General features: G+C 40.2%; 1 protein-coding gene across 2 annotated transcripts in view; it reads left to right on the top strand.

The window, feature by feature from the left end:
- LOC112068069 (zinc finger protein 180-like) overlaps positions 1-12,188 on the top strand; it is a 32,514-nt gene extending 20,326 nt beyond the window's left edge. Inside the window, exon 2 of one of the 2 annotated variants that reach the window (XM_070438009.1) lies at positions 10,872-12,188. In XM_070438009.1, the coding sequence (XP_070294110.1) occupies positions 10,872-11,551 (680 nt within the window). In that variant the 3' untranslated portion in view covers positions 11,552-12,188. Of the gene's footprint in view, positions 1-3,070; positions 3,664-10,871 lie in introns of those variants that run through there. The other variant, XM_070438010.1, reaches the window with a different exon arrangement.
- Positions 12,189-13,991: the final 1,803 nt, after the last annotated feature.

The raw sequence follows: 13,991 nt of genomic DNA, 5'->3' as shown, positions 1-13,991 counted from the left end.
GACAAAACAAAAAACAGATTTTTAGACTTTTGCAATTTTGTTATTTAAAAAAAATGAAATACATTTAATAGTATTCAGACCCTTTTCTCAGTACTTTGTTGAAGCACCTGCAGCAGCGATTACAGCCTGAAGCTTCTTGGTTGACACTACAAGCTTGGCACACTTTGGGGACTGTCTCCATTGTTCTCTGCATAGAAAAATGATTCACAGTCTTGTCCCGGGGCCACTCCTGCATTGTCTTGGCTGTGTGCTTAGAGTCGTTTCTGTTGGAGGTGAACCTTCACCCCAGTCTGAGGTCCTGAGCGCTATGGAGCAGGTTTTCATCAAGGATTCTCTCTGTACTTTGCTCTGTTCATCTTTCTCTCAATCCTTGACTAGTGCCTCAATCCTGACTAGTTCCCTCAATCCTGACTAGTTCTGTACTTTGCTCCTTCATCTTTCCCTCAATCCTGACTAGTCTCCCAGTCCCTGCCGCCGTAGGGATGGTGCCAGGTTTCCTTCAGACGTGATACTTGGCATTCAGACCAAAGAGTTCAATCTAGGTTTCACAGACCAGAGAATTTGTTTCTCATGGTCTGAGATCAGGAGTCAGGATGCACCTGATCTCAATTTAGAGTCTCATAGGTTCTGTAATAAGGTGTTCATGTTTTTTATTATAATAAATGTGCAAAAAAAAAAATTCATGTTACCATTTATGTATATTGGGTGTAGATTGAATGGAGGAAAACATTTAATTTATCCATTTTAGAAAAAGGCTGTAACGTAACAAAATCTGGGAAAAGTGAAGGGTCTGAAAACTTTCCAAATGCACTGTATAGCCATATTTTTAAGAATTGAACCATGCCTCATGAGCTTAGATTTTAAACTGTATTGCCCCATTCAGAACCCCAAATAACCTTTTTTTACTCCAATGTTTAAAACAATGTAAATCAACACTGTATAGCCTCAACATGGTTTAAAACTATAATGTTGATATCATGGATGGTCAGTCCTTTCATCCATCGGTCTGTCAATGAATTTGAGACTAGTTACATTTCTCCAGCCCATTCTATTACAAAACTGGTGGAATTACAGCTTCGTTACTATTTGAACTGCAGATTGGTTGATTGATGTGGCTTTTTTAAAGGGCAACCTAGGATTTAAACAGCAACAAAATGGCTGCCCAGAGACTTGGTTCAGAAGGACGGAGTTAGAACACTATAGACTGTAGTTCAGAGAGGTTGTAACACTATAGACTGTAGTCAGAGAGGTTTTTAACCAATATTAGACTGTAGTTCAGAGAGGTTTTAACACAATAGACTGTAGTTTCAGAGAGGTTTTAACACTATAGACGTGTTCAGAGAGTTTTAAACTTATAGACTGTAGTTCAGAGAGGTTTTAACCACTATAGACTGTAGTTCAGAGGTTTGAACACTATAGACGTGTATCAGAAGAGAGGTTATAACACTATTTGTAGTTCAGAAGGAGAGGTTATAACACTATAGACGTGTAGTTCAGAAGAGGTTATAACACTATAGACTTGTAGTTCAGAAGGAGAGTTATAACACTATAGACTGTAGTTCAGAAGGAGAGTTATAACACTATAGACTGGAGTTCAGAAGGAGAGGTTATAACACTATGACTGTAGTTCAGAAGGAGAGTTAGAACAGTATATTACTGTAGTCCAGAAGGAGAGGTTATAACACTAGTAGCTGTAGTTCAGAGAGGTTATAACAGTAATACTGCAGTCCAGAAGAGGTTATAACACTATAGCTGTAGTTCGAGAGGTTATAACACTATAGACTGTAGTTCAGAAGGAGAGGTTATAACACTATAGACTGTAGTTTCAGAAGGAGAGTTATAACACATATAGACTGTAGTTCAGAAGGAGAGGTTAGTAACACTATAGACTGTAGTTCAGAAGGAGAGGTTATAACACTAGAGACTGTAGTTCAGAAGGAGAGGTTATAACACTATAGACTGTAGTTCAGAAGGAGAGGTATAACACTATAGACTGTGTTCAGAAGGAGAGGTTAGTAACACTATAGACTGTAGTTCAGAAGGAGAGGTTAGAACATATAGACTGTAGTTCAGAAGAGAGGTTATAACACTATATGTAGTTTAGAAGGAGGGTTATAACCACTATAGACTGTAGTTAGAAGGAGGAGGTTATAACAGTATATACTGTATGTTCAGAAGAGAGGTTAGAACACTATAGACTGTAGTTCGAAGGAGAGGTTAGAACACTATAGACTGTAGTTCAGAAGGAGAGGTTAGAACAGTATATACTGTAGTTCAGAAGGAGAGGTATAACACATAGACTGTAGTTCAGAGGTTATAACACCACAGTGGTTTTCTTGTTGTGAAGACTGATTTATAATACACCGAATAGATAGGCCCGCGGATGTAATTTCTGGTTGCAGGAAGACGACAGGAAGCCAGGACATTAAACAAGCCTTACAATTATAATCCAATAGTATACAATAGTGGTGTGGAAATACACTCATAATCAACCTGGAAATGGAGGCTATTTTTGCTGTCAGCTATGAGAACTCCCTGAGTTTTCCCCCACGGTGGTGATTAGTGAATAGACACAGAACTTAATGTGGAGTTTCCTGAGTACACTCCTGATCTTCTGCTGTAATATTCAGAATCCTTGTGAAAAACCTATAAATCTCGCTCATCATTTTGCTCCAGGAGCATATACTACATCCGTAACTGCGGTTCTGCTTTAGCAGGACGAGTTTCTGCAACCAAATTGTGTGCACATCGCCCTCGTACGGCAATTTTAGAAAACACAGAATGAGGCTTATATTGGTGACCAAAAGTCGTCTGGCACACTGCTTAGAGTTTCAGCAACTTTTAAAACGTATTTCTAGCCTACAATCATCCACTTTACTACTACGGTGAAAAAAACAAGACTAAACATGTCTATTGTTGCTCCCTTGACTGGTCTTATTAAGACGATTGGTCAATTAAGTTTGTACACAACATCATGGACATGAGTCATGACCTTTCAGCTAAAATAAACAGTGGATTTCTGTTGTGGGCCTTTAACCTTCTGTCTGACTTGTTTTTGTTGTTCACACAGGAGAGAGGCGTGACTACCGTGGATCCTCTGGGGAGCCTCAACAACATCATGAAGCTGAGGAGGCAGAGAAGAGTCTCTCCACATCAGAACACCTCAGAAACACCAGCGGAAACGCACAGGAAGAATCCTCACTGCTGCTCTGACTGTGGGAAGAGATTCACCTCTTCAGCAGACCTCAAAAGACATCAGAGAATCCTACAGGAGAGAAAACCTTATAGCTGTGATCAATGTGGGAAAGATTTACTGATCTAAGCAGGCCTGAAAAGACACCAGAGAATTCACACGGAGAGAAACCTTTTAGCTGCGCTGACTGTGGGAAGAGTTTTAATGTTTCAAGCAGCCTGAAACACACCAGAGAACACACACAGGAGATAGACCTTATAGCTGTAGTCATTGGGGAAGAGTTTTGCTTCATCTAGCCAGCTGACTGTGCACCAGAGAATACACACAGGAGAGAAATGTTATAGCTGTGATCAATGTGGGAAAAGTTTTGTGTTCATCTAGCAAGCTGACTGCACACCAGAAAACACACACAGGAGAGAAATCATATAGCGTAATTCAATGTGGGAAGAGATACTCTGGTAAAAGATCTCTGATCAACATCAGAAAAACATACATGAATGAGTTTTCAAATCAATTAAAATGTCTCAATGTAGAACCCTAAACATTTTCACCCTGTTCTTATTGATATCAGTGTGATATGAAGACTAGCCTCATCAGGGAAATCAGGTTCTGAAATGAAAGAGTACAATTACAAAATACAACAAATGTAATTAAGTGATTACAAAAAGTTGGTTACACTTATCTCGTCGATGACCCACTTGAATCAAAATGTTGTCCTCTAACCAGATGATGTACAGTCGTGGACAAAAGTTTTGAGAATGACACAAATATACATTTTTCACATAGTCTGCTGCCTCAGTTTGTATGATGGCAATTTGCTATACTCCAGAAGTTTATGAAGAGTGATCAGATAAATTGCAAAGTCCCTCTTTGCCATGCAAATGAACTGAATCCCAGAAAAACTGCATTTCAGCCCTGCCACAAAAGGACAAGCTGACATGTCAGTGATTCTCTCATTAACACAGGTGAGTGTTGACGAGGACAAGGAAAGTAGTGTTATAACCTCTCCTTCTTCGGTCTCAACGTAGACTTTGATCTGAAGCCATTCTTGTGATTATTGTGACTTTGCCATTGTAATTGTTTGTAAGCTTGTGTAGTATAAAATGAATCTATGACTGTATGCTATCCATTAGTTTTTTTGTATGCTGTTCTTTGTATGCCATTTTTAGGTTTGAGAATTAACCAATGATATTAGGCCACACTTGGCCATGATTACAGACACCTGTGTGTCTTTTGACACTATATAAACGAGCACCTCGCCTAAATAGGTGTGCATTTATTTTTCTTCAGGAAACTCCCCAGACCTTAATCCCATTGAGAACTTGTGGTCAATCCTCAAGAGGCGGGTGGACAAACAAAACCCCACAAATTCTGACAAACTCCAAGCATTGATTATGCAAGAATGRGCTGCCATCAGTCAGGATGTGGCCCAGAAGTTAATTGACAGCATGCCAGGGCGGATTGCAGAGGTCTTGAAAAAGAAGGGTCAACACGGCAAATATTGACTCATTGCATCAACTTCATGTAATTGTCAATAAAAGCCTTTGACACTTATGAAATGCTTGTAATTATACTTCAGTGTTCCATAGTAACATCTGACAAAAATATCTAAAGACACTGAAGCAGCAAACTTTGGAAATTAATATTTGTGTCATTCTCAAAACGTTTGGCTAAGACTGTACACATTAAACCCTGATTCCGTGTGGTTTTTGAGCTGTTAGTTTTAACAGGACGTGCAACCTAATCTCTCCCCTCTCGTGCAATGAGTGATGACAAATAAGTGTTACGTTTCTCTTCGTTCTGGGGACCCCTACATTTAAATGCATCACTCCAAAATGTAGCTGACTGTCTTCTGCAGGTTGTCCTCTAACCAGTGAGGTAAAATATATCTCCCATTTCCATGTGTTTTTTTAGTTGTGTTAGTTTCAACAGCACGTACAACCTGATTTCCCCCCTAATCGATTTAGTGCCAGTTGTCAAAACAACAGTGTTTTTGGTGCTTGTGCAATTTATAAGATGCTCGTTTATAAAAATGAAATACAAGTAATACGATTGCTATTGTGGCAGATGTTTGTGTATATTGCACATTTTATKTTTAGGTTTTCAATATATCMCAAACTGTTTCTGCATATTGGTTATYKATTTGGACACGTTAAAACTGTGTTTTGACATTGGGGCTATCCCACCTAGCAAAATGTCATTGAAAAGAGACTATGCCCGACGTTCAATATACGTTCGGTTTTAAAAATATATTTTCAGGTCGTTGTTTCAATGACTTGAAAACAACTTAATGGACTGGGGACAGCCAGGAGTCATCAGACCAGGTAGTCCTGGGGCATGGTCCTAGGGCTCAGGTCCTCCTAGAGAGAGAGAGAGATGGGAGAATTCGAGGGAGCATACTTACGTTCACACAGGACACCAGACAGGAGAATTGTGTGACCTCTCACCTCTCTGGCTGTAGAAATGTTCTTCCTAACCAGTCCCTCAACAGCTCTCTGACTGAGCTTCACCCTCACTGGGTCTTCAGAGGAGAGGAAGGCTGAGGAGGGATGGTAGGATGAATGGATCAGTCAGTAATATAAAGAGAGTGTTGATCATCTTAAATGTCCATCTCCCACCCATGGAGAGACCTATATACTGTATCCAGGGTTGGGTAGGTTACTATCTAAATGTAATCTGTTAGTTACTAGTTACCTGTCTAAAAGTGTCATCAGTAACGTAACTGTTGGATTCCCGAAACTCTGTAATGTAGTCTGATTACTTTCAGTTACTAAACCTTACCTTAGATAATTCTAACCTTTCTCCCGAGTGGTCTAAGGCACTGCATCAGAGTGCTAGCTGTGCCAATAGAAATTCTGGGTTTGAGTACAGGCTCTGTCACAGCCGGCAGCGAACAGGAGACCCATGGGGCGACACACAATTGGCCCAGCGTCGTCCGGGTTAGGGGAGGGTTTAGCCGGCAGGGATGTCCTTGTCCCATTGGAAACGACAGGCTCTGGTCTATCTTGGGTTAGTTGTAGAAATATTTTGAGTAAAAGTAAAGATACCTTATTAGAAMATTTAAAGTGAAAGTCACCAAGTAAAATACTACTTGAGGAAAAGTCTGAAAGTACTTGGTTTTAAATATACTTAAGCATCAAAAGTAAAAATAATTTCAAATTCCTTCTATTAAGCAAACCAGACGGTTTAGTGAGTCTGCCAGATAGGAGGCAGWAGGGAGGACCAGGGATGTTCTCTTGATGTGTGTGAATTGGAACATTTTTCTATCCGGTTAAGCATTCAAAATGTAACGAGTACTTTTGGGTGTCAGGGAAAATGTATGGAGTAAAAAGTACATCATTTTCCTTAGAAATGTAGTGCCGTAAAAGTTGTCAAAAATATAAATATTAAAGTAAAGTACAGAAAAACGACTTAAGTAGTACTTTAAAGTGTTTTTACTTAACTACTTTACACCTCTGGGTGTGGCTGACGCTGGCATACGACCTCGGTAGCACAGAGTAAATCAATAGGACGTTGAGAAATAGTGTTTTGTGGGCGGTTTAGAAGATATCCGGAAGTTAATAAATATGTAATAACGCAAAAACACAACTGTTTGTACCCATAGGTATCCATATCGTGACTACAACTAAGTTACTAAGTATTTAACCACACTGTGTGTTCTCATTGGTGGGTAAAAACTCATGATTCCTTCACTTTAACTTTTGTCTGAAAATTAAATATTATTTTACCTAACTGCGTTACCCACTCCAGTCAACAGATGGCGGTTGAGACTTTAGAAGGGCTGATGTGGTGACGTATAATCTAGTGGACGGAACGCATCTTTCAACAGCAGCAACAGTTGTTCAGCCACTCCGTAGCTTGCTAGCAAAAATAGACGAACCAATAAAGCTTTAGATGCTCCGTAGAGCCACTGTTTTTAAACCCATTTGTCGTCTAGTTAGTTATACCGATTTAATGTCACATTTACGTTGTTATTAGTAGCTAGCTACGGGGTTAAGTTAGCACTTAGCCTAGCTACTAACATCCCCGACCATGAGTTCACTAAGCTATCCTCCTGCTAAAGAAGAGGGTCTGCTGGACGGAGAAAGAACTCTTGGAAAGAGGAGGAAAGAGGAGCTGTTACAATACAAAAACAAGTAGAGGGTGAGGCTGTTACAGTGAAAGAAGAAAGAAAGACGTTTCAGTGAAAGAAGAGGAAGAAGCGTTCAGAGTGAAAAGAGAGGGGAATGCGTTTTGGAGTGAAGGAGGAGGAAGATGTAACTGTCATCGAAGAGGAGGAAGAGGAGGAACTGGATATCGGGCCCGGTTCCCAAACGCATCTTAAGGCATCCAGTGTTCAAGGATGACATTAGCCGTAAGATGGTTTTGAAAACCGTTCCCTGATTAACACTAGAAGTACTGTCTTAAAACAGAGGCACAAACTCTGCAGTTGTTTGAACTGATGTTTGGTGTTAAAGGTGAAATCTGCATTTGCTACATCCATATTGGGACTTTTAAATTATGAATTATGGCCGGCCAGTGGTCAGTCCTTGCATCCATAGGTCTCTCTATGAATAAGGAATGGCGGTTTGTTATTGTTAAACTGCATATTGGTTGGTTGATGTGCTTTTTTAAAGGGCAACCTAGGTTTAAACAGCAACAAAATGGCTGCCCAGAGACTTGGTTTGGTAACAGCTGAGGGATGGGGGCTGGGGAAATGTAACACTTCTCAAATTCATAGAGAAAAGCTATTGTAGCAACACTTAACCCAACACCTAGCGACCTCGTCAAGAAGTTCAGAACATCTTGGTGTAACAGTATAAGGTGTTGGCTTGACAGTCGCTGGACCCAGGTTTGAGTTCAGCTCAGGGCAACCCCTGAATTCAATACACTATGATACAAGGACTGGCCATCCACTGATGTCATAATGATAGTTTAACCAGGTCTAGGCTATATAGGATATTCTAGAATTCATCCATGATGTATAATGATAGTTAACCAGGTTTCTAGGGCTATATAGTATATGTTCTAGAATTCATCCAGGATGTCATAACTGATAGTTTAACCAGGTTTTGAGGCTAATAGTATATTCTAGAATTCATGCCATGATGTATAATAATATCCATGATGGTCATAATGAAGTTTTAACCAGATTTCGAGGCTACACAGTGTTTGTTTACAAATGTATGTCTTGGTTTCTGAGGGTAAATACAGTTGAAACATTTGAGATATATTCTTAGGAGTGACCTTATTTAGTCGTCTGGTCGATTGTTTGGTCGATAGGCGTGTTGGTCGCCAAAGATTCTTTTTGTCGAGTGCGCAAAATATACGTATGTATGTACAGTCACTGTGGCGACGATGTCATCGATGCACTTATAATGAAGCCTGTTGACTGATTGGTAAACTCCTCAATGTGCCACCGGATGAATCCGGAAACATATTCCAGTCTGTTTGTGAAACTGTCCTGTAGCTTAGCATCCGCTTCGTCTTACCACTTCCGTATTGAACTGCTACTTCCTGTTTTGAGTTTTGACTTATAATCAGGAATCAGGAGTATAATTTATGTTGATATTTACCAGATGGATGGTGAGGGAGAGCTTTGTATGTCTCTGTGTGTGCAGTAAAGGGTGATCTATAGGTCCCCCCCCCCCCCCTCTAGTTGCGCAGGTAGAATAACGTAAAATTGATTTCAGTTTTCTGCATTAAAATCATTTAATGCAGCATTTTCTTGTTTGCATACAACGCATTGAGTGTGGTGTTAGTGCCAGCATTAGTTGTGGTTGGTAAACAGCTAAGAAAAACAGAAGAAAATGTATTGGTAATATATGGTCACACATACAATGAGGTATTCAACCAGGCGAGCAGAACCTCAAGAGGTATAATATAGTAGAGATGACACCATACAAATTCAACTCAGGTGAGCAGAACCTCAAGAGTTATAATAATAGTAGAGATGGTACACACCATACAAATTCAACTCAGGCAAGCAGAAACACAAGAGTTATAATAATAGTAGAGATGGTACACCATACAAATACAACCAGGCGAGCAGAACCACAAAGGTTATAATAATAGTAGAGATGGTACACCATACAAATACACTACACTCTTTTAAGATCAGGACTTTTGCAATGAAAGACCATGGACATTAATGTCCTGGTCCAAAGGGCAGAAAAATATGCTTTCAGGTTAGATGAATTTGTTCATAACCAAAGTTACCAAAGGTTCTGATGGGCGGCAGGTAGCCTAGTGGAGAGCGTTGGCCAGTAACCGAAAGGTTGCTAGATCAAATCCCGAGCTGACAAAGTAAACATCTGTGCTAGTTAAATAAAGAATATATAGGTCTAGAATTGTTTTGACCTTGTGTTTAGGTTTTTCCTAATTGTAATCTACTTTAAGTTAATAAAGTATTTTATTGTTGAATCTTTTTTTGTTTTTTTAAGCCTCACTACTTTATGACATGGCCACATTCTCATGTTGCAATGTGAATTCTTTAAGAGATGGGCGTGTCTAAAGCTCTAGAAGTGTGGAAGATGCTAAATGGCGTGAACTAAGAGCAGCACTGAGAAACAACAAGAGACAAGAAAACTGTTAATGGTTTGCCTAATGGGGAACGTGGTGAGAAAATACTGTTAATGGTTTGCCTAATGGGAACGTGGTGAGAAAATACTGTTAATGGTTTGCCTAATGGGGAACCTGGTGAGATTACATACTGTTAATGGTTTGCCTAATGGGGAACCTGGTGAGATACATACTGTTAATGGTTTGCCTAATGGAGGAACCTGGTGAGAAATACTGTTATGTTGCCTAATGGGTGAACCTGGTGAGATAATGTTCAGAGAATCCAGTTAGGAAATTTGGTGAAAGTTTTATTTTTCTAAATAATATGTTTCCTAAGGATTAATGTAGAGGGAACATTATTATTATTAAGTATTATTTTATAATTATGTTTCCTAAGGATTAATGTTGAGTGTGAAAATCACAGCGAAATGTTTGACTGTCTTTTTGTCCAAAATGGGATTCTAAGTGTAATTTCTTTAAATCTACATAACTTCCTCATGTTTCCTCCAACTACAGTTTATGATACGACATTTAGAAGCTCAGTCTGTACTTTTATCCAATGTAAAAAACACCATTTAAAAGGTTGCTACATTAGACTGAATAGAGACCATGGGTCACATATTTGGTTGTGAAAGTTGCAAAATACCTGTTTTGGATGCAGCAGTTGTTAGCTTGAATGCTAACGCTCATTGAGAGGCTGGTAGCAAAGCTAGCCACAGAGCATTTTACTGGTTGAAGTAGAAGTGTTTTTTTTTTAAGTATAAAGCAACATTTGCGACGATGACACAAACATTATATTAAGCAGGACATTCAAACAAGCCTTACAATTATAATCCAAAAGTAGTGTGAAATGCACTCTGAAGCAACCTGTAAATGGAGGCTATTTTTGCTGTCCGAAATTGTAAATAGCAACACAGATCTTAGAATCTTAGAATCATCCATTATACTGCTGTAGGAAAAAAATAAGACTAAATATGTCTCACAATTGTCTTATTAAGACAATTGTCAAATAAGTTTGTAAAAGCATTTAAACATTCATTCATTACAGACGTCAATTGTTGTATTTTACCTCAAATAAACAGTGGATTTCTGCTGTTGTGGGCCTTTAACCATCTGTCTGATTTTGTTGTTCACACAGGAGAAAGACATGACAATCGTGGATTCTCTGGGGAGCCTCAACAACATCATGAAGCTGAGGAGGCAGAGAAGAATCTCTCCACATCAGAACATCTCAAATACCAGCAGAGACCCACAGTGATGAAACCTCACCACTGCTCTGTCTGTGGGAAGAGTTACTCAAGATCAGATTCACTAAGAGCACACCAGAGAAGTCACACTGGAGAGAAACCTTATAGATGTTCTCAATGTGGGAAGAGTTTTACTAGATCTAGCCGTCTGACTATACACCAGAGAACACACACAGGAGAGAAGTCTTTCCACTGCTCAGACTGTGGGAAGAGTTACTCAAGATCAGAGTCACTAAATACACACCAGAGAATCCACACTGGAGATAAACCTTATAGCTGTTATCAATGTGGGAAGAGTTTTACTACATCTAGCAAGCTGACTATACACCAGAGAATACACACAGGAGAGAAATCTTTCCACTGCGCAGACTGTGGAAAGAGTTTTCATATATCAGGACATTTAAAATCACACCAGAGAACACACACAGGAGAGAAACCTTATAGCTGTGATCAATGTGGGAAGAGTTTTACTGATTCTAGTCAACTGACTAGGCACCAGAGAACACACACAGGAGAGAAATATTTTAGCTGTGATCAATGTGGGAGGAGTTTTAATGAATCTAGTAACTAGACTAAGCACCAGAGAACACACACAGGAGAGAAACCATTTAGCTGTGATCAATGTGGGAAGAGATTTACTGAGTCTAGTAACTTGACTAAGCACCTGAGAACACACACATGAGATAAATTTTATAGCTGTGATCACTGTAAGAAGAGTTTTACTGAATCTAGTCTGCTGACTATACACCAGAGAAAACACACAGGAGAGAAACCATACACCTGTTCTGACTGTGGAAAATGTTTTGTTTTGTCAGGACTTTTAAAATCACACCAGAGAACACACCCAGGAGGGATGTCACATAGTTGTGACGAGAGATACTCTGATAATAGATCTCTGATTAAACATCAGAAAATTCATACATTAAGTTTTTCAATGATATCAATTAAATAATGTCACAATGTAGAATGTTTTACCATTGTAGTAGGAGTATTTTAATGATGTCACAATGTAGAACCCTAAACGTTTTGTCCCCTGTTCTATTGATTTCAGCATGATATTGATATTAGCCTCAGGGGGGAAATCCAGGCTCTGAATTGAAAGAGTTACTATTTATATGATTTAACAAAAAGTGACTAACAAGAAAGAAAAGTTGTTTTGTTGCACTATTTTAGTTTTTTTATCCTCTTATGTTTTGTTGTGTCTTATTTTCATTGTTTTTATTCGTCCATGTCTGAAATGTGCTGTATAAATAAAGCTTGATTTCATTTGAATATATTGCAAAACAAATTAACCCAATGACCGACTTCAACGACTCCAATGTCAATTTATCACTTTTCAACCAATTCAGTGCATTTTTGTTGAAAAGGAAAAATGTTGATATCAACAAAACGTCAAAGGATTCAACTACTGAAAACTGAAACAAACAAATGGATCAAACAGATCAATCCCCCTTTTCCAGCCTGCTGAAGGCGTGTTGGAGTGGTAAACACCACCCCCGGCTCTACCAGGGGCTTGAGGTGGTCTCCCACAGCTCTGCTGGTGGAGTGGTAAACACCACCCCCGGCTCTACCAGGCTTGATGGGTCTCCCACAGCTCTGCGGTGATGTAACACTCCGTGGCCTTCCGTCTCCATTTCTTGACTGCCCCTGCAAGCACTAGAAACACATTGATATATTATGTAAAACACTCAATGTAATGGAATATGGAGCATCTACAGCCTCAGTTACACCTGGCACCTAATTGTACTTCTGTCATCTGATCACTCCAAGCTGCATTAGGTTCAGATCTGCCGCGATGGGCTTTGTGTTCGGAATTTGAGTCTGAGGGGAATTTAACTTTTATACAGCCAAAAGGGTGAGAAATTACATAAATATCAGTGGACAGTTTGCACTAATGTAAATAATGTAATGATTAATGTAAATAAACATAGATGATAGAACATATTCCCTTTTTTTACGCGGATGAACTGCTAAGGAACAAAATATTTTACCAATCTAAACCATGTGTGCCACTCATCCTCTCTGGCTGTAGAAGTGTTCTTCCTAACCAGTCCCTCAACAGCTCTCTGCTTGAGCTCCACCCTCACTGTGTCTTCAGAGGAGAGGAAGCTGAGGAGGGATAGAAGGATGAAGGATCATCAGTACAACCAAGTACCAGTAATATAAAGGAGAGAGTGATCATTCTAAAGTGGCCATCCCCACCCAGGAGAGACCTTATTACTGGATTTCCAGGTCAAGCCATATTAGTCTTATTGGAGAGGTGTGTTTAACAGGGTCAGTCATTTTAATATGATTTAGGGGCAGTTGTAATGTGGTGTGGGTTTACGTGCTAAATGCCAGTTACTCCCACCCAGGGAGAGACCAGACGGTAGCCAGCGTCAGCCAGAGGTAGTAGGATAGGTAGCAGGGGAATGGGGGGACAGCTGTTAAAGCCCAGCTCCCAACCCAGGAGAAAGAGACCGTAATACGGATCCAGCGGGAGCCAGATAGGAGAGGGCAGGTGAATGTTGTGTAAGCAAATGTCCCCAGTCGCCCACCAAAGGAAACCGGGAGTACGGAGCACAGGGTGACCATGAGAGTTATGCAGAGGGGGTTACAGGGCCAGGCAAGTGAGGAGCAGAGCTGGGGGGGACAGGGGCACCAGGAGGAGGGGATGGAGAGAGCCCGAGGCGATGCAGAGTAGTAGGAAGGGGCCAGGGGAAGGGACAGCCGGAAGGCCCAGCGTCGCCACCCATGGAGAGACCTTAGTCATACTTGTATCCAGGTCGTCATAGTAGGGTGGTGGAGGTGGAGATTAGGAATGGACATTTAATAGATGGTACACAACATTGCACATTAACACTGCACCTATCATTACTACTATGGCTTAACCCTGGATACAAGCTAATAAAGGTCTTCCATGGGTGGGCAGAGGACATTGGTAGAGATGACAACACGAACGACGGGGATTCCACTGCACCGGTATCATTACAGACTTCACGTATAGGAGCGTTCCGAAGCACTGCGACTCA

Source organism: Salvelinus sp. IW2-2015, unplaced genomic scaffold (genome assembly GCF_002910315.2).
Source record: "Salvelinus sp. IW2-2015 unplaced genomic scaffold, ASM291031v2 Un_scaffold83, whole genome shotgun sequence".
Taxonomy (NCBI): Eukaryota; Metazoa; Chordata; class Actinopteri; order Salmoniformes; family Salmonidae; genus Salvelinus; species Salvelinus sp. IW2-2015.
The sequence above is the reverse complement of the archived record's forward strand: the minus strand, read 5'-3'. Positions and strand labels throughout refer to the sequence as shown.